At 55.5% G+C, this 24,637-nt stretch overlaps 2 protein-coding genes across 7 annotated transcripts; both read right to left on the reverse strand.

Annotated features, from left to right (window-relative positions):
* Window positions 1-1,065: 1,065 nt before the first annotated feature.
* On the reverse strand, window positions 1,066-13,516 carry FBRS (fibrosin). 2 transcript variants are annotated; one of them, XM_058569613.1, is made up of 18 exons: window positions 11,995-13,516; window positions 11,525-11,704; window positions 10,729-10,764; window positions 10,579-10,608; window positions 9,463-9,511; window positions 9,072-9,372; window positions 7,401-7,702; window positions 6,990-7,195; window positions 6,830-6,874; window positions 6,518-6,613; window positions 6,209-6,277; window positions 5,389-5,418; window positions 4,941-5,012; window positions 4,513-4,633; window positions 4,327-4,407; window positions 3,311-3,394; window positions 2,968-3,175; window positions 1,066-2,863 (listed from the first exon to the last, which is right to left on the reverse strand). In XM_058569613.1, exons 1-18 carry the CDS (start codon window positions 12,448-12,450, stop codon window positions 2,278-2,280), a joined length of 2,952 nt encoding a protein of 983 aa, XP_058425596.1. In that variant the 5' UTR covers window positions 12,451-13,516; the 3' UTR covers window positions 1,066-2,277. The 2 variants fall into 2 exon arrangements, with proteins under 2 accessions (XP_058425596.1, XP_058425597.1); XM_058569614.1 differs by lacking the exon at window positions 4,941-5,012.
* Window positions 13,517-15,078: 1,562 nt separating this feature from the next.
* On the reverse strand, window positions 15,079-20,386 carry PRR14 (proline rich 14). 5 transcript variants are annotated; one of them, XM_058569618.1, is made up of 12 exons: window positions 19,968-20,386; window positions 19,099-19,170; window positions 18,806-18,974; window positions 18,065-18,186; window positions 17,803-17,992; window positions 17,479-17,522; window positions 17,167-17,276; window positions 16,286-16,874; window positions 16,080-16,149; window positions 15,907-15,998; window positions 15,557-15,628; window positions 15,079-15,466 (listed from the first exon to the last, which is right to left on the reverse strand). In XM_058569618.1, the coding sequence occupies exons 2-12, from the start codon at window positions 19,119-19,121 to the stop codon at window positions 15,187-15,189; spliced, it is 1,761 nt and encodes a 586-aa protein (XP_058425601.1). In that variant the 5' UTR covers window positions 19,122-19,170; window positions 19,968-20,386; the 3' UTR covers window positions 15,079-15,186. The 5 variants fall into 5 exon arrangements, with proteins under 5 accessions (XP_058425601.1, XP_058425600.1, XP_058425603.1 ...); XM_058569617.1 differs by lacking the exon at window positions 19,968-20,386 and adding an exon at window positions 19,644-19,797; XM_058569620.1 differs by lacking the exon at window positions 19,099-19,170 and having other exon boundaries at window positions 19,968-20,385.
* Window positions 20,387-24,637: the final 4,251 nt, after the last annotated feature.

The raw sequence follows: 24,637 nt of genomic DNA on the forward strand, positions 1-24,637 counted from the left end.
ACATCCGTGCCCATCTTCCCCTACTTTATATGGGACACCACCACAGCATGGCTTGATAAGTGGTGCGTCAGTGCGCGCCTGGTATCCGAACCTGCAAACCCCAGGTTGCCGAAGTGGAGCGCGCGCACTTAACTGCTGCGCCACCAGGCCTGCCCCACTTAACTGCCGCGCCACCAGGCCGGCCCCAGTAGTCACTTGTTTTTTAATGATTACATCAAAGAATAATGTTAAGTGTAAAAAGGTAGTTACAAAATAGTACATTTCACAGGATCCATTATACCCACGACAATTAACAGTGGTTATCTTGTGGGGGGGGGGTGTCATGAGGCACTTCCCCTTTGTACTATGTATTTCTGTGCATTTGAATTGTTCTATTTATTTTTGTGTGAGGAAGATCAGCCCTGAGCTAACATCCATACCAATCCTCCTCTTTTTGCTGAGGAAGACTGGCCCTGAGCTAACATCTGTGCCCATCTTCCTCCACTTTATGTGGGACGTCACCACAACATGGCCTGACGAGCGGTGCATCGGTGCGCGCCTGGAATCTGAACCCAGGCCCCCAGCAGCAGAACATGCGCACTTAACCACTACACCACGGGGGCAGCCCCTGAATTGTTTTCTAATGACCATGTATAAAGGAAAAACCAATACAAATTTTTTAAAAACTATAGATCTTTTCTAACATGCGTGTACATATACATGCAGGCAAACACTTAGAAAGGAGCCTGAAGAACATATACCAAATGATGGACAGTGATTACCTCGGGAAGAGTGGGGGGCTTGGGTGGGTTGGCAGGCGAAGGGGAAATTCAGTTTTGCTCACTGTCTTCCTATATTGTTTGAATCTTATATAACATGTACTCCTGGGTTGTAGAAAAAAATGAAAAACTTCAGCACTCAGCACTCCAATCCACCCACCTAGGTGTAGAACAACTCTCCCAGGTGGGAGGGAGGGAAAATCTTCATCAGGACATGGACAGTACTGTCCTTATCCCTCCCTGACCCCAAAACCCAGCCCAATCCCCCCCAGGAGACCCACACACACTGAAAGAGGAGCCAAGGGGCCTCATTGTAACACTCATTTTTATATAAATATCCGCAAGTCATGTTACAGAATAAGTCCCACTGGGGAAAAAAGTCAACGTTATGTTTTTGTTAAACTGACCCCTGCCTTCTAGGTTGGGCCCCAGCCTGGGGGCGCCTGCTGCTTTGGGAAGGCTGGGGTTGCTGCCGAGAGGCTGCTGAAGAAGCTGCCTGTGTGGCCCACCCCTGGGCCGACCCCCTTCTTTGGTGTGTGGTACATGGTGACCTTCTCTGGCCCCTCCTTAGCCTGGGGCAGGGTTCTGGGGAACAGGGTTCTGGAGAGCAGGGCCCAGGAGTCCTGGGGGCACTTGGAAACAGTTGGGGGGACTGAGCCACTAAGAGTTGGAGTCTGAAGCTTAGAGGTTGAGCCTTTTGGGGATGGGGGCACACAGAGGTAACAGGAACAAGTAGGGGGACCCTGGGCTGTCAGCCAAGCAGGGAGCATTTGCCCTTCTTTCCAGCCTAGTACCCAGGTCCCTTCCTCTGTTGGTCTGCCTCCTGCTGGACTCCATATTCCCAGGGACAGCCCTGGGTTCCTGCCTGTCCCCTTCTAGCTCTTACCCCTGCAATCCCCCCTCCCCCCACAGAGAGGCCAGAGGCTAGGAACACAGCACCAGTCTGAGGATTTAATTAACCAGGAAGGGGGATTATTGGGAGGGGCACCCCTGTAAAAATGTACAAAAGGTCTGAGGGCTACGTGGAAGGGGAGATAAATATGTACATGGAACCCCCCTTCCTTTAGTCCCTCCTCCTCCAGCCCTGAGAGGGCATGAGGACTTGGGTATAGGTGAAGGGGAGGGGGGCACTTTGGCCTCTGGCTTAGTGAGCCCTTGGGGAGGCAGGCCAAGGGCCTAGGGGCCCTCAGAGGGGGCGATGGTACACCTCAGAAGATCATGAGCTATGACCTCTGAAATAACCCCCACTCTCATGTACGTACACACACCCACACACACACCCACACACACACACACCCCTCTCTCTAGAGGCTTGTGACCTCTGCCCTCCCAAGGACCCCAAAATCCATATGATGCTTGATCTCGGGGGGGTTGGGGCTTCTGCTCCCAGGTTCCATGACCTCAGAGGTGGCTAGTGAGGTCATGACCTTTGCCCTCCAGTCCTGGCTTGAAACCTCAGCTCTAGGACCTTGTCAAAAGGAAAGGGGGATGGAGCTTTGCCCCTGCCCCTCCCCTTCCCTCACCTATCAGCCCGGGCTGGGCCAGGGGCCCTAGGTGGGGAACTAGGCCGGGGGGCGGGCACAAGTGGAGGTGGTGCCCCCAAAAGGGCTCCTGGTGGGGTCTTGCTGAGAAGGTGAGGGGTTCCCGGGGCCGCAGTGGGTGGCGGCGGAGGAGCCAAGCGGCTGTAGAGGAGGGGATGGGCAGGCTCTAGACCATAGAGGCGGGCAGCAGCCACAGCCCCTGGTCCAGTCAGCTCCTCACCCGCCTCATAGAAGCGGGGTGGCCTAGCAAGGCGAGGGGGCCCTGCCAACCAGGTTGGCTCCAGGAAGCCAGCACAGCGCTCTGGAGGACTAGGGCCCAGAAAGGGGGGTGGCCGGGGCCTCTCAAACAGCAGGTGAAGACCCTGAGGCCCAGTGGTGGCAGCGGCAGCGGCAGCGGCGGCGGCGGCGGCGGCAGCGGCGGCGGCAGCGGCGGCGGCGGCCTCCTCCTTCCGCTCTTCCTTTACCCGCACCGACTCCTTGGCTGGCCTGGCCCCTTCTTCGCCAGCCCGGGCCTTGGGAGTAGCAGGAGAAACTCGGAGCTGGGGCCGTGAGAAGGGGAGGTCCCTGGGGGGCAGGTATGGGAAGAGAGAATGTAGGTACTCTGGAGTCAGACAGAGGCCAAGGGGTTAGGCAGAGATGCAGGGGGTGGGCGAGTGGGGGAAGCGTACCTGTCTTTCTCCTCCTTGGTGATAGAGGGCTCCCTCCGCTCCACAGGCCGCTCCTTGTCTGAGCCTGGCGTCCGGGCAGCCTCAGGGGGCCGGACCCAGGCAGGAAAGGCCAGAGGACTGCGGTGCAGGCGGCCCCATGGGTCTGGGGGGGAGGCGAAGGCTGGTGGGGCCCCTGGGCTTTCTTTCTGGGCAAAGACGGCGCCGGAGTCTAGACAGAGGGCAAAGAAGAGAATGACAAGAGCCAGGAGTGGGAGGCCCCACTCAGGCATGCTCCCAGCCCCCTGCCTAAGCACATTAGCCCACTGCCACCACCCATCACCCACCCACTCTACTCAGCACTCACTGAATGTGGGGCTGCCCAGGCCTCCAAAGGCCCCGTTGGAGAGGGCAGCCAAGGAGGCGAAACTTGTGGGACGCCCAAAGGGATCTGTGGGACAAAAAGGGGATGGTTAGAGCATTGGGCAGCTAGCTCTGGGCAAGCACCAAGAACTGGCAGGGAAGAAGCAGATCAGCAAGAAGGCCCCGGAGCCCTTGGCCACTTGGTTTTCACAACCAGGTGCTGAGCACTTCCTTGGGCCAGGCAAGGCACTGAGCTTTGACGTGCATTGTGTTGTTTAATCTCCCAATAAGCCCCATGAGGCAGACAGGATCACTGCCACTTCAAGATGATGAAACAGGCTCAGAGAAGTAAAGTGACTTGCCACGACACTCCAACCCAAGGCCTCTCTGACTGCAGAAGTCAAGCTTGTAGCCCACTGGCCCACACCAGCCACCTGGACCAGCTCGACATCAAGCCACTTGCCTGAAGACCTCTGCTGGCTTCCTCCCACCTGACATGCAGGGCCCTTCCCAGCCTGACCCTAACCTCATGCATGTGTCACATAGCCAGTCAGAACAACTAACCTATCCCGCTATGGGAACCTCACAATTTCCTCTTCCAGGAACACCTTTCCCTTTGCTGTCAGGCTCAATTCCTTCTCGTCCACCCAAACCTGGGATAAACCTCCCCAAGAAACCTGCTGAGATCACCAGGAACCAGTGACAATACTCTCCCTTGGGACTGCACAGCCTTCCTCCACCCTCCTCTCCCAGGTGGCACACTACCCCCTACCACTGGCTATTTCAGAGACAGTGTCTGAGCAGGCAGAGACTGGCAATCACTCTGCCCTTCCCTATCCCATTTTACAGACGATGAGATCAAGGCTCAGATGGGGTAACTTGCCCAAGGTCACAAAGCAAGTGGAACCAGGTGTACTCCCCATTCTAGCTGCCTCTCAGATCTAATTTCCATCCCCAGCTTGAGAACTCCTGGAAATCAGGGACAAGGCCTGTGTTGCCCAACATGCCCTTGGCTCTTACCAATGTGGGTGCTGGGGCTCAGAAAGGGTCCGTGGGCCCCGGGAGCTGCCGTGAAAGGGTTGGCTGCAGCGTGGACGGCACCTGGGGCAGAGAGGTGGGAGATTCTGATGAGGCTGAGTGGGCGCAAGGTGGGCCTTGGGCTATAGACAGGGAACCTCAAGCCCCAAAAAGGCTGGCCAGACTCACCAGTTGCAGTGAAGAGGGAGGCGGCCGGGTGGGAGAGCTCCTGCCCAGGGGGCAGGGCCCCATAGGGCCCCGGAAGGCAGGGCAGGAGGTCGTTCCGAAAGTCAAGCTTGTGGGAGTCGCCCTGCGTCGGACAGGGAGAGGGGCAGTGAGTGAGGAGCCACGTGTGGGCCCGCTCTTGCTCTTCCAGCCCTAGTCCCCTTCCACGGGCTGCCTGGTGCCAAGATGGGGCTTGGGTGCCTAGCCTCGGCCTCTCTCAGAGCCCTCTCTGACCACCCCCCTAGTTAGCCAGAGAATCTACTGCTGATCGTGGAATTGCTCAGTCATTGACTGGGGACAGGAGGGGATGTTCCTGGGCAAGATTCTGCCAAGCTCTGCAGAAGCCCAGAGCTCAGGCAGGCCCGCTCTCCCCAGCCCTCCAGCCCCAGTACCTTCATCTTTTCCTGGTGTCTCAGGATCATGTAAGCCACGCGCACGTGCATGGCACACCACTTCCCTGGTTTCTGCCGCCCCAGAAGGATGACCAAAGGGAAAGGGAAGGAAAGAACGTTCACTCATCACCCACTCCAGGCCTGGCCCTGGGCCCAGCCTTGCCACACAACATCCCCATTCATCATCCCACAACTGAGGGATGACTAGGTTCATTTCACAGCCTAGGAAACTGAGGCTCAGAGAGATAAACTGTCTTGCCCAAGGTCCCACGGCCAGTTACATCTGAACCCAGATCTGTGCTCGCAAGACTTTCGCTTTCTGCTGTTCCACGTCTGGCTGCCTCCAGGTCTTGGGCTTCTTGCTCATTCCCAACAAGTTCCCCCCTCAGCCAAGCACCCTGACACCAGCCCCCAGCCTCATGCAGCCTGAGGTCCTCACCAAACTCACCCTCAAAGGTGGCCGGAAATGGTCGGGGATCTGGGGATGGCAAAGCAGAGATTGGCGGCAATTCAGACCTGTTTACTGACCTGGGCACCTCATCTCCACAGTCCCCAATCCCCCCTAAACACCTCCCTGTGACCTTGTGTGGCTTCCTCAAAGCTTTCCTGCCTGTGTCAAGACTTTTCCCCATCTCTCCCACTCTGGGCATCTCTCCTCCAGCACCAAGTTTCTGAACTGGTGATCTAAGGAGGTGCCTTGCTTGGAAGGCTGGGAGTGGATTAGTGGGCAGGCAGGACAGGTTTCTCAACCAGAGAAATTTTCCTATTAACAGCTTTATATAACGAAGAGCTGCTTAAGATTTCTTTAGAAAAAAGCCTTTACTAGCACTAAAAGAGGTTGGAAAACCTCTGGTCCATTCTATCCTTTAGGAAACACACCCTGTGCTTTTCATGATGTTCCCAGCACCCTGGCTCTAAGGCTGCTCCCCATACCACTTCACAAAGGAGCAGCTTATCTTTTCATTGTTTTATGGACAGGACTTCCTGGTATGATGTCATTTGAAAAAAAAAAAAAGGTTCTGTGACTTTAAAAAATTTGAAAACCCCTACAAAAACCACTGTCCTAGTAATCTTATTTCTGGGGCAACTTCATGAAATTCCTATTTCTCATGCCTGGGAAATCCTGTCATTGACAGAAATTCCCTCTTGTCAGAGACACCCCTGATCATATATTAAAGAGAGAGATCAGTGGTTCTCTCTCACATCAACCCTGCTCTCCCTCGACAGATCTTCCAGCTCCCCCAGGACCTGCCTCGGCCCCCCCTCACCTGTGTCCCCTTTTGGGGAAGCCCGCTCGGCACTGGCCCCAGTCGTGGTGGCAGCTCGGGGTTCGTGCTCTGGGAAAGGGGAGTGGAGGGATCAGTCAGGAAAGCTGGCACCAGGCATAAAAGGGGTCTAGAACCAAGCTGGGGCTGGGACAGAGAGGGAGCATGGCGTTGGAGAAACCTGGGTCCACGGGGGAGGGCAGAAGGACGGGCCTGGTTTTGGGGAAGGGGAAGAAGGTATGTGGATCTGGAGGTGTCTGGGTTTGTAAGGGGTGGGAGGCAGTAGTGGTGGTGTCTGGATTGGGAGCTCACCTTGGGCTGGAAGGCCCCCTGCAGGGAGCCAAAGGAGACAGCCGGCGGGAGGCCCGGAGGTAGGCCGGGCACTGCGGAAGGGAAGGCCGTGTACGGCTGTGGAGAGAACGGGGCTAGTCCAAGCTGGGGGTGGAGGCGCAGCCCACGTCTGGTCTGCCCATCAGTCCTTTGGCCCCCACCCTAAACCCTCCCCAGGGAGCTCTCTCAGGCTCAAGGCTCTTGCTTTTGAAGCTGAAGACTGGACCGCAACAGTCGTCAATGGGCCACATGCCCACACCACACACACACGCATGTGCACACACACACACTCACATTATGCCGGAAAAGGCCTTCCATCTTTCCTGGATATTTCTCAAACTAGGGAAGAGAAGGGAAGAATAAGCTGCCAGCCAGGGATCCAGGGCTTTCCCCTGGAAGCCATACCCTCCCCCCAGGTCTCTGAGCCTCATCACCAGCCCAATGAGGAGCTCACCATGTGGGGGCCATGGGGTGGCAGCAGGCCCGGGGGATAAGGGGTGAAGTGCTGGTGGGTGTGCTGGTGGGTGTGCTGGTGCTGGTGGTTGTGCTGGTGGAACTGGAAGGCCAGGGGCCGGGCTGAGCCCCCTGCCCCCACCACCTCGGGGCCACCCTGGGCATTCAGGTAGCGAGAGTTCAGGTCCTGGCCGATCAGGTCCTGCTCTGTGGGAGGGGAGGGGGAGAAGGCTTTAACATCTGTTGCCACCATGTCAGCCTCCTTAGGCCCAGGTGACTGGCCTTCCCTTCTGGCCTTGAGCCACTCCCTCCTCAAGCCCTGCTGTCTGCTAAGGTCCAGATGCCCCAAAGCCAACTGGGCCCAAGCCCGGGGCCATGGCCCCCCACCCCCCGGCCAGGACCCCAAACTCACCAGAAAGGGCGTTAGCGGCTGAGGCCCCAGGGTGCCCTGGCACCTGCAGCAGGGGTGGGGGTGGGGGCAGAGTGGGGCCAGGGGAGAACAAGGAGGGGTGGTGGGGTGGTGGGGGGGGCCGCAGCCCAGGAGGGGGGAAGCTGTGGGTGGACAAAGGCAGGGGCAGTGAGGGCGTCGGGGGCCGGTGGGTGAGCTGCGCGGACGAGGAGGAGGCAGATGAGGAGGAAGAGGACGAAGAGGATGATGAGGGGGGAGGCTGAGCCACGGGAGGGGCCGGGGCCTTGGGGGGCGGCCGTGAAGAGCTGGGGAGAGAAGTGGGGAGATGAGTGAGGGGTCGGGAGGTGCCAGCTCTGACGGGAAGGGGTCAGAAGCCTGGGCAATACCTTGACCCTGGTTCTCCAACACGGAAGGTGGCAGAACCGGCCGCCAGGACCCCCACCCCCGCCCAGGGAACCCATCCTCAGACTGAGGTACCTCCCACACCCAACAATCCCCTTTCTCCCTCTCTAGGTCTCTTCCACACAGCTGCCTCTGACATATCTGGCCACATGACTTTCCCTTTTCTGATTCAACCACAGCACAAAACATATCATTCACTTTGACGCTTAATTATATCAGGCCACCTGGGTTCCCATCCTAAGACAGTGGAAGCAGCGCCACACTGGCCTGGCCCAAGAGTCAGGAGACCTGAATTCTAGGCCCATCTTGCCATTAACACCCTGGGTGACCTTGAGCAAGTCACTGCCCCTCTCTGAGCCTTAGTTTTCTCAATAATAAGAAAAAGAATGATAATGATGATGACAATAATAACAGATAGCAGCAGTCATAATAATATCAATAATCTTACCCTTTAGCAAGCACTTATTGTAGGCCAAGTGCTGGCACCTGCTTTATATGCTAATCCAACTCTCCAACATTTCATACCACCTTCCCAATTGCTGCGCATCCATGTAACCACCTGTACCATTTACTCCTTTCTTTAACTTAACTCAGTTTCTTTCCTTTTTATTTAGCCTCACCCAACCAATAACATGTGAAATCCAGGGGTTGAGGTACTAGTCATATTTTTCTAAAGCACGTAAAAGCTGAGAAAAATTTACTCACGTAATGCCTGAAATTATCTCACGTATGGCTAACGGTGAGTAGACACACTTTGGGAAACACTGCATTAACTCATAATTAATCCTCACACCAGCTTTAGGATGAAGGTACTATTATATTTCATTTTACAGAAAGAGGAAATTGAGGCTCAGAGAGGCTAAGTGGCTTGTTAAAAATCACACAGCCAGTAAGTGGCAGAGCAAGAATTTGAATCCAGGTCTGACTGACACCAAAGCCAGCACTCTTAATCATGTCAGCATTTCCCAAAGTATGTTCCGAAGAACACTATTCCTAGCAGCTGTGCCTTGCAAAAAGGTCTCCCCAGCATAAAAACTGGGAAAAGGCACAAACTGGATTCCCCTGCATGGGAATGTACAAAGAGTTCTGATAAGTCCTGCGGTAATTTCTTTAAATTTGTTTCACCCAGTGTCTCTCAAACTTTTCAGCCTCAGAATCCTTTTTCAGGTCACGTCCCACAGGTACCATCCCATGTCCCAGCCACAGAATGCAGGGGTTGGCGCCAAAATGACCAGACCCTTCCAGACCAGACCAAACCTCTGGATCACTCACCTGCCAGTGCTGAGGTCCAGGCTGCTGCCATAGGGAGAAGTGCGGAGGCCGAAGGGCGAGACCCGAAGCTGCAGCTGGGGCTGGGGTGGGGGTGGCAGACTGGGGGCGGCCAGCAGGGGAGCAGGGGGTGAGACAGGAGGCCGAGGGGCCGGTGGAGGCGGTGGTTCCTTCGGGGGGAAAGGCACTAGCAGCGGGTCGGGCCCTGGGGGCTGTTCCTGGCTCCGCTCCAGGCCCGACACTTTAGGGACTACGGAGAGTTTTGCTTCACAGTTCCCATTGAAGGCGCCGTGGGGGCCCGAGGCTGTGAGGGCAGAATGGCAGACTATTCAGTTGAGGCCCATGCTCACCCAATTTTCCTTTCTTGTCTCCAGCCCCCACCCTTGGGACCAACCTTTGCTGGTTGAGACAGTAAAGGATGGCTCGAGGTCATCGTCGGAGACCTGGGGAAGAAGGGTAGGGACAGGTTGTGGTCAGGCCAGGCCCTCACCCAGGAAGGCCAACAGCCTCTGGAGCCTGCTAGGAACCGGCAGTGATAGTAAGTCTATTCCATCAGCTTAGCTGAAAACCATCCAAGACTGAGGGCTATAGGGGGCCTACGCTTGGGGAAAAGGGTGGAGCAGCTGAGCCTGAGAATCTGATAGCCAGGAGGACTGACTTGAGACAGCACCGAAGTAGCAAAGCAGCAGGCAAACCACAGCAAAAACGTTAGATGTCACTAACTGCTGGCCCATACGCCTACCTGGCTTACAGATTTGTTCGGTCCACAAGTGTTAGCAACAAATTTTAAACTAATTGCTGATACTGAGAAATCCAGAGATTCCTCATACAAACTCAGGCTTGCAGGTTCTCTTGAGAAGAGGCCCCTATTCTCACATGGCAACAACCAGCTGAACTGGATAGTGGCTGCCCCCTTTAGATGAATAAGAACTCTCTAGTTCACCACAGTCCCTGTCCAGCCAACTTTTTAAACTAAAACAAGACACACATCAGGGAGTGCAAATTCAGTTAGTTATAAGGGAAGAACATCAACTGCCAGGTCACATTATTTCAAAACAACCAAATCAGCCTACCAATAAACTGAAATACATCTTTATAGGATATGTTTTTACAGTGACCATAACGGTTTAGTGTCCTCACTGCCACGACCCATGGTCTCTGTTTAGACTCTAATCTTTAAGAGCAGACTAACGGCCACCAGGAAGGACCAGCTCGGTTCCATAGCCACCCTGGATTTCTGTGGAGAACCAGTGGTATCTTCAAGGGCTTTGGAAAGGATGGCACACTAAGGCAGGGGCCACCCATTCTTTGGTCAATTGGCTCTAGTCACCAAAGAGAAGAAATCATTTACCCTCTTAATCTCCATCTCCCTCCCCCAAATCTAATCCTGGCTCAACCTAACCCACGTTCCCCACTCAAGGGGAGGCTGTCTGCTGCCCATAGGAGACCCTTAAGCTACAGTTCATTTTACAAGCTGTAACGTTGCCCACCCAGTTCTAGCCCCACTCACCCTCTCGTCCAGATCACTTTCCGCATCACACTGGGGAGAAGGAAAGACAGAGGTGTCACAAAAGGGAAGAAGAGTAGGGCCCAAGGTCAAGAGGGGACTTTCAGAAAGGGAGTGAAAGGGGAGGGGCCAGTACAGGTGGAGAGCACTTACTATGTATCCAGCTTCCAGAGAATGACGGGAGGAGGCCTGAGAAAGACCAGAGTCCAGAGGTAAGGGTGGCTGACTGGCGAGGCCTTTGGATAAAGTCTAAATTGCCCGGCAAGGCACTCAAGGCTCCTCATGACCTACTCTCAATCTCCTTCTAGCTATTTTTCCCACTACTACCACCCACCTGCTCCCAATGCTCTGCTCATTTTCCAAATATACCAGATTCTCACATCTCTCTGCTTTCGCCCAAAACAACTTTGCCCAGTTTCTCCTCTTAACAAACTTATGACTATCCTTCAAGGCCTGACTAAGACATCCTAGGGGGCTTTCCCTAACCACAACCCTCCTCCCATCCCCCAGGCAGAATGAGTGGCTTCCTCATGTGGGTTTCTGCAGCATCTCTCCCAGATCTCTGCCTTTTGTAGCTTCTCAGGTTTTGGTCTAGGTATCTGCTCATAGATTGTTTCTTTCCTGCTAGACTGCCACTGCCTCAAGGTGGACGGCAGAGACCACATCTAATTCGTTTACGATTCAACTAACTCTCTTTGATATGTCTCTGAATTATCAACATATCTGAAGCAGACTGAGTATCAGCCAAAATCAGGCAAGTCTAACTGCGGACATGTCTTTGTCAGACCTGAAAGAAGGAGTGGGAGCTCAAATTTGCTCTGTCTTCCTCTTTGTCCTTAGAGACTGAGATCAGTTTTAATGATGGTTAGTGACACTTGATGGAAAACGCATCGATGTGAAGGCCATTTTGGCCAGAGTTTTAAAGGACAGAGACCTGGAACAAGCTCACCTCTTTCCTTCTCCGCTTGTTGGGCCATTTTCGGGCCCGATCCCCAGAAGGCCGGCCAGGTTCTCGATCAGAGCTATCCCCTGGCTCCCCAGTAGCCCCACTGGAGCCCCCCCTTTTCCGCTTCCCAGAATGCTTCAGCCGATGTTCCAGTCGCTCTGGGGGCTGAAGAGATGCATCCTTCTGTGGAGGAGGAGGTGGGACTAAAGTAGATGAAGAAAGAAAAGCTCCCGATCTCTCTAGAGGTGACCAGACTACCAAAGTGGCTCTCAGGCCCGGTAACCTGGTTGGTCCCTGGAGACTAGCTCTACCTCCTCCCACCCCAGGGTGGGGCAGAGGCCTGGCCAGAGGAGCCGGTTGCTCTGGTTTGGGGTGCCAGCATTCCCCCCTCAACTCCACCCACTCCAGGCACCCCGTACCCTCTCACTGCCCCTCTGAAGCCCCCAAAGGTCCCCAGCCCAATCAGGCCCCACCTGCAAGGCCTCGAGGCTGGCAAAGCTTGCGATGGCGAAGCCATCGATCAAATCCTCCTCCTCTTCTTCCTCCTCCTCAGGCTCCTCCTCGGCCTCTCCGTCGTCTGCGCCCCCCTCCTCTTCCTCCTCCTCTTCCTCCCCGCGGCTGCCCGAGCCGGCAGGCCGCTTCCGAGCTCGGGGTCGCGGGGGCCGAGGCCTGGGACGCGGCCGCCGCCGTCTCGGGCCTCCGGGCCGCTCTCCTGACGAAGCTGAAGACCAGGGCCTGGCGGGCGGCGGCGGCGACGACGAAGACGAAGAGCCGCGCGGGGCGGCCAACAAGGCCCGGGGCGCGTCGCCGCCCGGACCTCGGCGGCGCCGCTGCTCCCGGTCTCGGTCTCGGCGCGAGCAGCGCCGCCGCCGCCGCTCCCCCTCAGCGGCCCAGCCCGGGCCCGGAGCCGCGGCCGCTGCCGTCTCCATGGCGACCGCCCTCAGCGCCGCATCCGGAGGCGGCGGGGCCCGAAGCGGCCTGTCCACAGGCCCGGGGTCACAGGCGCGGCGCTGGCGGCTGCACAGGGACAAGAAGGCCACGGCTTCCCTTTCAAAGCAGGATCTGATGGCCCCGAGCTTGCCCCAAGGCCAAGGCCCGGGAAGCCGGCGCCGCCCCCGGGGCGACAAGCCCGAGGGCCCCCGCTGTGGGGCCGGCGGGGCCGAGACGGCGAAAACGGGACGGCCGTCCCTTTAAGGCGAGGCCTCAAGTTGTCCAGCCCCTGGCCCCTTTAAGACGACCCGATGGTGTCCGGCCGGCCTTGTGCGGTGGCCGCCCCCTGCCAGGGGTCGAGACAAGTCTCCCCGAGGAAGAGGAAGGGCCACCCCTTTAAAAGCGGCCGAAAGCTCGGACCGAAACGCAGACCTCCCCTTTAAAAGTGTCTCAAGTCCTCCGGCTAAAAGAGGCCACCCCTTTAAGGAGTCCGGGGTCCTCGAAACAGTAGGCCGCCCCTTTAAGGGATCGGGAGTTCGTTTCCAGTCCTCCACAAGCGGCCGCTTCCCCTTTAAGCTGAATTTAAAGGACTTCTTGCGCGGGGGTAGAAGAGGTGAGAATCCCCACTCGCTCCAATTCTCCCAACAGCACAGTTCTCAATTTGTCAGCTTCTGTTCGGCGGTTTCCCCTTTAAGGCTGGCGTTGTAGTCTGCCGAGTTCAGTGGTCACCCCTTTAAGGAGATTTAAAGGGGCCTCCTCCAGGCCCAACTCTTCCAGCCTCCGCCTCCGGTCGCCATGAAAGGCGCGGGGGGGCGGGGCCGCGGGGGCCAGCCCTCCAAAGCCCCGGATGTGAGGCAACGGTGACGGGTAAAGCTTCTCTGTCTGCCGACATAAAAGTCTCTTCCTCCTTTCCTCCGTCTCTGTCTGACTTGCACCTTAAAGGATCCGGAACGGCCGTTGGACAGCGGGGAAGCACCAGCGCACCCTCCTGTTGTCTCCTTTGGAGTCTGGGGCCTCCTCTCCGCCAGGACTTCCCTACCCCTCCTCCCTCTTCCTCCTCAGCCTACGCCTCCTTCCTCTCTTTGCCTCCTCCCACCCCCCGCCCCCTCTCCCTCACCCTTCCACAGGCTCAGTCGTTGATAGGTTGAAAAGTGTACGTCAAGATGAAGGGCGGAGTCAAGCTCGAGGGAGAGGGCAATATGTAACCGCCCTCAAAGCTTGGATTGGGTATACATCAGATTAGCTCCGCCCCTCATGAAGTCTTGTGACTCAACTGGTTAGAAGTAAGTGCTTGGGGCGGTCCCCCAGATGGCCCCGCCTCTTCCTGCTCTTCGTTCATTGGCCCACCTTCTGACGGCGTCAAGGAGAGGAGTCGGGATGTGGTGCGCGAACCCTGGGGTCGGTTGGCCGCTGGGCGGCGCGCGGCCGCGGAAGGTGCCTGTCGACAGCCAGTTACGTCTTCTCCCTTTCCGCCGCTTGGCTTAGCCAACAGGTTGCCTGGCTTCTCGCGCACGCGCTTGGTGATATCACCATCCGGCTGGCGGCTCAGCAGGATCCCCCGCGGCGCGGAGTGGCCCGAGCACGCGGCGTGCTATGCGAGCGCCAGAAGCACGGAGGAAACCGCGTCCTGTTATTGCTGGGTTCAGTAGGAGAGTGCTGACCTGTGGTCTCCGCGTGCTAACAAGAAAAAATACCTTGCACTGTGTGCCCGACACTTTCTCACATATTGACTTATTTGGCAATAAGGATTCTTTTAGGAAGATACTGCTATCAGTCCTGTTTTACGAAGGGGGAGGGGAATTGATGCTCAAACATTCAGTTTCCTAACCAGGATTTGGACTCAATAAGCCTAGCTCCAGTCTGTGCTCTTGGCTACTGCTCTATTCTGCCTCTAAGTTATGAAAGATGTAGAGTGCCGCTTCTGGCCTCTGGTTGCCTGAATTACCTTTTTTTTTTGGTGAGGAAGATTGGCCCTCAGCTAACATCTGTGCCAATCTTCCTCTATTTTGTCTGTGGGATGCCGCCACAGCATGGCTTGATGAGCAGTATGTGGGTCAAACCCTGGGCTGCCAAAGAGGAGTGCGCAAACTTAACCACTATGCCACCGGGCCAGCCCCCTGGGTTACCCTTTTAATGTGGACATTGTATTGTTGCACTCAACTTGCTTTCTTATGGATAAAATGGGTATAATTCTTTCTCACAGGGCTCTGTGCAGGTCAAGTACCTGTGACATGTTGTTGTAGGTGCTCAATTAGAGCTGATTACTCTTAGCTCTGAATCCAGCAGCAGGTCCTGGCCTGCATGTTAGGAGGAATCCAGGGCCATCTTGATCAAGGCCTTAGTCCACTCTGGGACTTTCAGGCACCTCCTTGATGTAAGTGAATTGGGAGAACCCTACCAGGGTCCAGGGTCATAGTATCTTCTGGAGCAGATTCAGAAGTATCCCTCCACACAGGAAAATTCTCAGGAGAGTATCTCCAATGACCATCCCCTCACCCACTCCCTGTATCCAAACCTCATCACCTTCCCTAGCACCTCCCCCATTTCCCAGTCTTTAGGGGCCAAAGTAGAAAAATCAGCCAGTACTGGCAATCAGTCTCAAACTCAGCTAGAGACATACAAAAGAATCAGAAACATATCGAAAACTTTACTAGAAATATAGAGAAAAAAAATATAACTGCCTCAGAGGCTTCCCCTCTCTCCAGGACGGATGAACAGACAAACAGATGGAGCTCCTAGGTCCGATGGGGCCGCTCTCTATCCACTTCCTCCTCCTCCAGGAGCAAGGCATCCAGCTCCTCCAGCCGCTGCTGCAGCAGGGGTCCCACATCTGGGCTGGGGGCCAGATTGGGAGTAAGGGTCCTGCCAGCTGCAGCCCGGACCCCGCGAGATGGCCGCCGGGATCGAGGAAGGCTGCTGTCCCGAAATTCTACAGCCCGCCGGAGCTTCCTTGAGCTGGTGAAAATCAGAGTCCCGTTGCGCTCCCGGGGTTCCTCAAAGATGGTCTCAAAAGTCCTGGACCAGGCAGGGAGGGGTGCTGGTTACCAGCATGCCCCCTGGTTCCAGCCTTCCCTCTAGCACCCCCAAGCCTTCAAAGTTTCTCACCTCCTGGTTGTAGGTGACTGGTAATTCTTGTTGGTGTAAATTTCTTCCAAGCTGAACTCCTTCTTGTTCAACCTGTAAGCAAAGAGCAGAGCCCACTGAGAAACCTGGGGCCAGTGGGACCTGGAGAAGGCATAAGCAAGGCCTGGTCTGTATTTCAGTTTCTGGGACATGCCAGGGGCCAGGAGTGCTGCCCGAGGCAGACAGATAGTTCTAAGCGCAAACCATGTCCAGACTAAATTGACTCCTCCAAGCTGGATTATGCTCTCTGAGAGGAGACAAAGCCACACTTCAGGGGATCTGAGCCTACACTTGTTTGGCCAAGGCAGCTCCATGCACAATGAGCCTCTCACCTGATTGGTCGAGGCAGCCCCATTGGGGTAAGGTTTAGTTGAGAACGGGCTGGTGTCCTGCGAATTCTGAATCGAGAAACCTTTCCCATGGTCTGCAAAAGTGGGCCAGAGGGTAAGAGTGCAGCATAGGCTCAGGCTCCCACTTATCTCTTCCCCCTCATCTGTACTTCTACCTTGGTCTCAGGGTCTGAGAGCACCTGGTCCTCTGAGGCCCTTGGCTCCTTCTCCTTGGTTGAGCCCAACCTGCAGAGAAGGTCAAGGCTCAGGGACAAACAACATTCACAGCAACATCACCATCTCTTGCCCACTGGATACTAGGGAAGGAGGCTGGGCCCAGACTATGGCCAGGGCTTTGTGGAGGATTTATTGAGAGCACTACCTGGGTTCTGCAGGTTCAGAGAAGGAGGAAGTGGATGCGGTAGACGAGCAAGATGTGACGAGGGGAGGAGGGCCTCCCACTCCTCCAAGAGGGAAGACCTCTTTCCGGAGACAGGGCCGAGGGGGTGGCGGGGCTCGGGCCATCTCTCCACCACCCACAGTGTGCCGCCGGGGCCGGAGCCGGCTTGGGTGGGGTGGAGCAGGGGGCCAGCTGCAGGTATCTGGGCCAGGGGGTCCCAGATCAGGGCAGGAGTGGCTTCGGCCCAGAGAGGGCTTAGAGAGAAGTGCTGAGGGATTGTGGTCTTGGGCCCGCCATTGGCGGATAGGGGGCCGGGGACTGACAGATGTAGTGCCCTCAGAAGCCCTGGACTGCTCGGCCTCTGAGATGGCAATCTTCAGCTCCAACTTCATGGGGGGTGATGGGGGTGGGGGCCGTGGGGCTTTGTTGGGCGTGAGGAAGATGTCAGCAAAGCTTTCCAGCTTGGAGCGGACGGAATGGAAGAGGGGAGCCAAGCCCCAGGGACTGAGGCGGGGACGTAAAAGGCTGCACGGCGGTGGGGTCGATGGGGGCTCCAGAACAGGATCTGGGGCTGAGGAAAGGAGAGGGTCAGGTGGGCATTCCTCAGCTGCAGGTGTCTAAGCCCCCCATGAGTAGCCTCAGGCCCTCCCCCAAACACTAAACTTTGCCCACAGAGAAATAAGCCCACCCCTAAAAAACTAAGTCCTAAATTTAGAAGTTGAACTTCAGGCCTCCGAAGTCTAAACCTCATCTTCTGCCCTGGGAGGGGCTTAAGCCCCAGCCCCAGCTCTGTACCTGACACTTCTAAGCTCAGCTAAGATTCTTCAGAGCCCCAAGTCTCATCCCTCAATCTGAGTCCTTACCTGGTGGTGGGCTCTCCGCAGGGTCTGCAGGCAAGGAAGATGGCCGGAACGGGGCTTCCAGATCCCTGGGCAGAGGCACTGGCTGGTGAACCATCGTCATAGACTCAGCTCTGGGGTAAAGGGGCAAAGTAAAGGGTAGGGGAGCTTCCAGGTCCAGGTCCCCCCTGAGCCAGCAACTTCCCTGTCCCTTAAGGCTTCTGAAGGTGCTACAAGGAAGGATTGGACAAGTAAATTCTGATGCCCCTAGCTCTGGCTGCCTGGACAATAGTTGTTGCCTGGACATCTTGATAGTCCCTTCCCCAGCCCTCTCACCTTCTCGCTGGGCGGATAAAGTTGGGAGTCTCATCGGTGAACCCCTGGATATAAACATAGGATGTTTGTGGGGAGGCAGGGAAGCCCCTTTTGGCCTCCTTAGCTCCCCACATCCCAACTCTCTTAGTCTCCAGATGTCTGCCTGGGTTCACACCAAAGACTTTTTCGTACAGATCTTTGCTCAGGTAGTGTCTTCCACATAAAATGCTGTTCTCTTTGCTCTGAGCAAAATCCACCCCCAGACTCAGCTCTCCTACCCCCTGTCTTCTATCCCCACTGGAATGCCTGTCCCTGAACCCCGATCCTTACCCAAAGTTCCCCTACCTCAGCTTGGGGTCTGGGGCTGGCAATGTCTTCTAGCACCACCACCAGTGTAGGCTGGGGGGCCCAGTCCACCTTTTGTGAAGGGCCCTCCTCTGGGCCAGGGGTTGTCCTTGATCGCCACCTCAGGGTAGAAGGGGGCTGGTAGATGCGGCTCAAGGGCTCTCGGCATAAGTGCAGTGGGTCGGGAGGCCTAGAGAGGGAACAGGAAGATCAGAGGAGCTCAACTGTGTCCTCAGCTTACTTCCAATCCCGCCATGCTTACCTGGCCTGCGAGGACCACATGGCCTGTTGGGGTGGCGAGACAGGTGGCTGGGTGCGGACAGAATCTCGAAGGTTGCTGTGGTGCTGTGGGGTGGAGGGCTCCTCTTCGGGAACCAGGGGGACCTAGGAGAAGAGAAGGTATCAAGAGCAAGGTGATGGAATGAGGCTGGACTGGACAGGGCCTCTCTGTGCCTAACAGTGCCCTATGCCACAAAGATTATGGCTAGAATTCACCCCAGATCCCCAAAGAAGAGGTGAGTTGAACAATTAGGGGCCAGATAGTACAGTGTCCTGAGCTGCAGGTGTGGGACCTGAGTAATCTCACCCAGGCTGTTTGGAGCAATGAAAAGCAGAGGGGTGACTTTGGGTGAGTAACTGCCCTATGTGAGGCCTCAGTTTTCTCGTCCGTGCAGTGGAGCCAAAGACCTCAGCCTGCTTCCCAAGGATTGCCTGGAAGTTGGGCTGGGAAGAAAGCAGAAGGGTTTCTCATACTTAAAGAGTTGTAGGGATGTGTTTCCAGCCCAACAGGGTTGGTAGCGGGGAATAGGCACTGGAGACCCTGCCCAATTCTAGGTTGGAGTAAGTGAGTGCCAAGCAGAACTCCAGTATTCAGAAGACTACCCGAGAAATGGCTGTGAGAATGAGGTGTCTGGACCTCGGTTATCCTCACTAGTGATCTGGTATGACTTTGGTGAGGAGGAGACCTGGAGGAGAAGGAGGCTTCTCAGTTCAGGGGGCTCACCATGTGGGCAGCCATGACATCTTCTAGCACCACAGCCAGGACTCGCCGAGAGGCCTTTTCCAAGGGCGAAGGGGCCCCCAGGGGCTGCAGCCTCGGCCGTTTGGAGCTCCTGGCTCCCCATAATGCTCGAGTCAGGGGCTGGCGACACAGACGCGGCCGGCCAGGCGTGCTGGAGGATGAGAGAAGCAGAGGACAGTCGTCTAAGCCTGTCGTTGGCTCTGTGGTTTCCCCGGTACAGCCGCCAGGCTCCCCGTTTCCCCGGCTCAAGACAGGCGGGCGGGGTGCGCTCTCACCTGGAGTCCCCGGGCAAGTCCATGGGGGAAGCGGCGGCTCCGGGGAGTCCCTGGGGGATCCCAGGCGGCAGCCTGGGGTAGGGGGGGAGCGGGGGAGCGGGGAGTGAGGGCCAGCCCATCCCCTGGGGCTCCGCCCTTCATGGTCCGCCCGCGGCTCCCGGTAGCCCACGGGCCGGAGCCGTGGGGCGCGGAAGGGCGCCCCCGGCTGGCCGCCTGGAGCGGGTGTCTTCCCGCTGCCGCTGCCGCGATCAGCGGATCACTCGTGCCCTGCCTGACACTTGCCGCGAGAACCTGGATTGCAGCGGTCCCAGTTTTCTCACGGCCCGAGCCTCCTGGGGCTTTTGTCCCTGCAGATTCCGCCCTGAGACCCCCCGGGATCAGCTGAGATCCCGGTCCTGGAAGGCTCAGTTCCCGCCGATTCCTCTGCGATCCTCATCCACTCCCAGCGAGTGGCAGGACTCCAAAGCAGTACTCCCACACACCGACGGTCCCCACCCCCTCCCCACCAAATCCCCTAGACTGGATCCCTGCGGAAAGAATCCTACAGCGCGGTTCCTCCAATCAGACGCCGCGCGAGGATCCACATCTCCCTTTGAGCTTCGGCTCCGAAAAGCTCCACTCAGACAGGGGCAGCCAGAGCGTGAGCATCACGAACTCAGTCCGGATCCCCGGGGATCCACTGTCAAGCAGATACCCCCTTCACTCCAATCCCGGGAGGTCCCGCCCACAGACCCCCTCCCTCCGCCCTCCCCCCGGATCCCCGCCCAGCGCTTTCCCCAGCCCGGGACCAGATGGTTCAAATGTTTCCTTCCCTCCCTCCTCCCGCCCTCTCTCCAGCCGCTCGGTGCCCTCCCCCGCGCGCCGCTCACCGCCGCCTCACGCGGATCCCGGGTCTTCGGCGGCTCCTACCTCCAGCTCCTTTAAAACCAGCCTTACCCAGCACTGCCCAACCGCCGAGGGCTTTCTTCTCCGAGCCTTCGGGCACCGCCCAATCGCCGGTCCCCGTCTTCCGGGGTGGTGAGAAACTAAGTGAAGCCGCCTGGCAGCCATCATCCCTAGGGGCAAGAAGCCAAAGTGAACAGCGCCGCCATTATAGTTGAGGGCAGATCGCGTTGTCCTCGATGGACCGAAGTGGACCGGATGGCGTCATCTTCTGAAGGCCAGTCAGTGGCCGAAGACTATACCAAGTTTCTTGAGATTGAGGCAACTGTAGCGAAGCTAGAGTGCAGCCACGTTTTTTAAGGGCATCTTCCGGTTCTTTCGTTTTTAGGCCAATAAACGTCAACTGAGTGCTAACGATATGTGAAATTCCCAATTTCCTAGAGAGGCCGCATTGAGGCCAGTTCCAGTACCATCTTGGATTCCTCAACCCGGTTCTCACGCCGCAGGGAAGAGTCTGGGAGGGGGAGTGGTGCAGGGGCCAGAGACTAGGGCTGGTGCCGCCTCCGGCTCCACTGCTCGCGCGGTGTCCTGGAGAGAATGAACTGAGCCAAAGTGGGAAGGAGGCGGGGGGCGTTGAGCTTCACTTCACTCGAGTGTTGCGTACATCTTCCTGAAGGAGTGGCGGTTTCTGCGGCCGGCGCAGAGGGGTCAGTATAGGGACCTCATTGCAGGAGACCAGTATCCACCTTGGCGTACTCGGTGGGGTCCGCCCGCTTTCCTCTCTGTTCCACGCTCCCACGAGCCCTCTTTCAAGAGGCGCCTGGCTGATGTGGCGTGTAAATAGTCTTTAGTAGTAAGGGATCAGGGATGGAATCCTGCTGTTTGGAGAGGCTGCACCATGGAACCCTTACCAGGAGTCCGGCTCTTGGTGGAGAAGAAGTGGGCATGTATCGGCTTCTTGCACCTTGAAGGCTCCCTCACCGCCTAACCAAAGCCTGTGCCTCCACTAGTTCTCCTTCCCCCAGGATTCCCAGGTCCAAACCAGTACGTATTTTCTTGATAGAACAAAAGAGCCTGAAGCCTAGAATCCTGGGTCTGAGATGAAGGTGCAACGGTAACCTACCCAGCCCAGCATAATTCTCTCGTATGGGGTTGAATGATAAAAGTAATGACACAGAAAGGATGACACGGAAAGTACAGAATCAGTAATAGCTGGTGTGGAAAGTGATGAGTCCCCAGCTCTAACCAAGGACCCATCCCAGGACTACAGCGACTCTGTTTGTAACGTGAGGCCTGCTGGGTCCTCTGGAAATCCATGAGACTTCTGGTGGGAGTAGGCAGCAGCTCTTCCAGCTAGAGGTGTCCTCTCTCCCCCTGGATCAGGGTTGGCTGCCTGAGGATGTTCCTTGGAGGGGGAGGGGTATGGTGATGTTTCCAGCTGTGAGAGCTTGGAGATCCTTCTCAACCTTGATGAGTTGAGATACCCTCTGTAGGCTCTCACTTTCCTGCTTAAACACATAGGTGCTTCCCAGGCCCCAAAGTAAGAAAAGCCTGCAGGAATAGAGTATGCCTGATCTGAGTTTTGATTCTCTAGGTCTCCTGAAGAAGTCAACACCAAGGGCAAAGGAAATAGCCTAAAGAAAGGGCCTGGGTCTGAGAATCTGGTAGGGAGGGCCTAGCCCCATGACACTGACTTGGGGCGCTGCAGTTCATCAAATTGAAGTCTAAGGTAGACTGGTGTCTTAGACCTCAGCCCAGGCCAGCAATGGCAAGTCCTCATAGCCTCGTGGTCTCACCTCTGCCTTCTTTGTAACTACCATTTCAACAACTCCTACACTCTAGGGCGTGGCCAGTGTGTGCTGAGCCAGTGGCAAGAGGCTCCACGCAGCCTCCAGTGGAGCAGGTGATGTGGCTGGAGATTGACATATCAGTGGCACATCAGTGTATCATTCTTCAAAAACTCCCGGCCCCTTTAGACTCTGGGTCTCCCATCTGCTTAACTATTCCTGGCCTCAGTGGTCTCATTTGTAAAATGGGAAAAATAAATCCAGTCATGCCTATCTCAAAATAGACCTTGAAGATCAAGATCAAGTGAGAAGACACATCTAAATATGCCTGATAAATGTGTTAAGTCTCAGGCTACAGATAAAAAGAGGATGATAAACACTGCCTCTTTTTTTTTTTTGAGGAAGCTTGGCGCTGAGCTAACATCTGCTGCCAATCTTCCTCTTTTTTTTTTTTTTTTTTTTGCTGAGGAAGGTTGGCTCTGAGCTAACATCCGTGCCCATCCTCCTCTATTTTGTATGTGGGACACCACCACAGCATGGCTTGATGAGTGGTGCGTTGGTCCACACCCAGGATTCGAACCAGTGAACCCTGGGCTGCCAAAGTGGAGCATGTGAACTTAACCACTACGCCGCTGGGCGGGGCCCAAAACTGCCTCTTATTTCCTCAGAGTGCCCTATCCCTTCTAGTCCTCAAGCCAGCTGCTCTGCTCAGTAACTGTCTCTGCAGAAGCCTCTAGCCTGAGCTTCAGATCAGCCAGGGTGGGTTGGGTTGGGTTGTGGCTACAGGGTGTTGAGATGGATGGGATGGTCAGTTATAGCTCTTTGCCGAGCACCACCCCTGAGAAATGACAGGAAGCCTTGGGTTTGGGTTGCTACTCTGATTTACATCAACCATTTGACAAAATTTCCACACCTCTTATATGCTATCCCCTGGGCATGGACAGGTGCCTGTCCCTAAGAATTTGGAGTTTATATCCCTGTATACAAGATTGCCATTGGCTCTGCTGCTTCCCTCAGCTTCAGTCCTCTCCATCCTGAAGTATGTCATCCAGCCAGGTGTCAGCACATTCCTGCTCAATTTAGTTCCCTTGGTGAGGAGCTTTCAAGACTCACCTCTGGGGGCTCTTCCACTCTGGTCAGCTACTTTGAGTTGCTAGAATTTTTACTCATCTGAGAAATCTGGTCCTGCCCATGGTCTAACTCCTTCTTTCCCCAGTCTAGAGAGCCATTTGCCATCAGTTCTATCCTTGTCTCCTTTTGGGGGGGTGGGGGGTGCAGTGTGGTGAGGAGGGAGATGATAGGCAGGTGTCAAGGTTGGAGGAAATGAATAGTCAAGTGATAGGGCTTATGGTGAGGATGTCAGGAGAAGGTTGGGAGGATTGGAGAGAGAGTCAAGAAGGGTGAAGGGAGCTGCCTATTAATCAATTTATTACCTCTCAGCTCCAAATTCATTCTTTTTACCTGCTCTGTGAAAATGAATCTGCACCTTTTAAGTATTTTTTCTTTGCCAGCTGACATCATGTTAAGTTTTGTCAGTAGACAGCTGGGGAGACATTGCAAGAAGAACAGGTTTTGCTTCCTGGTTCCAATGAGCCCTGTTGGCAGGCCCCTGCAGTGCAAGTGGGTTCCCCAGCTCCCAGCTTCTCCAGTGCCAGGCTCCTGCAGTGCACAGTGGCCAGCAGCCTCCCCTGCTATGCCCCTTGGACAGTTTTGTAGTGGAGTGCCTCTGGTGAGACACCTTCCCATGAACAGTTTTCCCTGGCACCGTAGAGGGGAGATTTCCAGCAAGTTCCACCAGAGTGGCACCACTGCAACTTCTGTGCTCTCTCCAAAAAGTTCTGGATCTCATCCCACGGAGGCCCAAATAAAGGCTCTTTCTTGGGTGCTATATCTCTGGCTGAAGGGTAGTGGCTGCTCCTTATATCTCTTATTCCTGTATTCTTTAGAATTCTCTTTATTTCTTACTATTTGTAGTGGGCAGTATTGTGTCCCCCAAAAAGATGTGTTCAGTCCTAACCCCCAGTTCCTGTGACTGTGACCTTATTTGGAAATAGAGAATTTGCAGATATAATCAATGAGGTCATACTGGGTTGGGGGGGCCCTAATCCAAATATTGGTGTCCTTGTAAGAAGAAGGAAATTTGGACACAGACACATGGAAAGGAGAATGCCATGTGAAGACACACACAGAGACACACAGGAAGAATGCCATGTGGCAACAGAGGCAGAGATTGGAGCAATGCATCTACAAACCAAGAATGCCAGAGATTGCCGACAACCACCCGAATCTAGGAAGGGGCAAGGAAGGATTCTATCCAGGGTCTCAGAGGGAACGTGGTCCTACTGATGCTTTGATCTCAGATTTCTAGTCTTCAAAACTACGAGAGAATAGGTTTGTGTTGTCTTAAGCCACCCAATTTGTGGTAATTTGTTATGGCAGCCCTAGGAAACTATACACAATCCAGTCCCTCTTTTCTCTAATTCCCTGCTATAGTTGAAACATTTTTATAATAAACTTTTCCTTGTTCAAATTACTATGTGGTTTTTCTCTCCTGATTGGACTCAGACTTATACCATCACCAACAAAAATACTAGTGTTTTAACGTTAAATAAAATGGAATATCTGATTTTGTGTGTGTGTGTGTGTGTGTGTGTGTGTGAGGAAGATCAGCCGTGAGCTAACATCCATGCCAATCCTCCTTCTTTAGCTGAGGAAGACTGGCCCTGAGCTAACATCTATTGCCAATCCTCCTCCCTTTTTTCCCTTTTTCTCCCCAAGGCCCCAGTAGATAGTTGTATGTCATAGTTGCACATCCTTCTAGTTGCTGTATGTGGGACTCCACCTCAGCATGGCCGGACAAGCGGTGCGTC

The sequence above is a fragment of the Diceros bicornis genome, chromosome 26 (genome assembly GCF_020826845.1).
Source record: "Diceros bicornis minor isolate mBicDic1 chromosome 26, mDicBic1.mat.cur, whole genome shotgun sequence".
NCBI classification, from domain to species: Eukaryota; Metazoa; Chordata; class Mammalia; order Perissodactyla; family Rhinocerotidae; genus Diceros; species Diceros bicornis.

Excerpts from the sequence above, each read along its gene's own strand:
- FBRS (XM_058569613.1), bottom strand. The coding sequence starts at position 12,450 with ATGGAGACGGCAGCGGCCGCGGCTCCGGGCCCGGGCTGGGCCGCTGAG. Across the intron at positions 11,705-11,994 it reads CCAGCCTCGAGGCCTTGCAG|AAGGATGCATCTCTTCAGCC; the intron begins GTGGGGCCTGAT and ends CCTCCTCCACAG. Across the intron at positions 3,176-3,310 it reads CCTGGGCAGCCCCACATTCA|ACTCCGGCGCCGTCTTTGCC; the intron begins GTGAGTGCTGAG and ends CCCTCTGTCTAG.
- PRR14 (XM_058569615.1), bottom strand. The coding sequence starts at position 19,217 with ATGGGCTGGCCCTCACTCCCCGCTCCCCCGCTCCCCCCCTACCCCAGG. Across the intron at positions 18,975-19,098 it reads GACTTGCCCGGGGACTCCAG|CACGCCTGGCCGGCCGCGTC; the intron begins GTGAGAGCGCAC and ends CTCATCCTCCAG. Across the intron at positions 15,467-15,556 it reads CAGTCACCTACAACCAGGAG|GACTTTTGAGACCATCTTTG; the intron begins GTGAGAAACTTT and ends TGCCTGGTCCAG.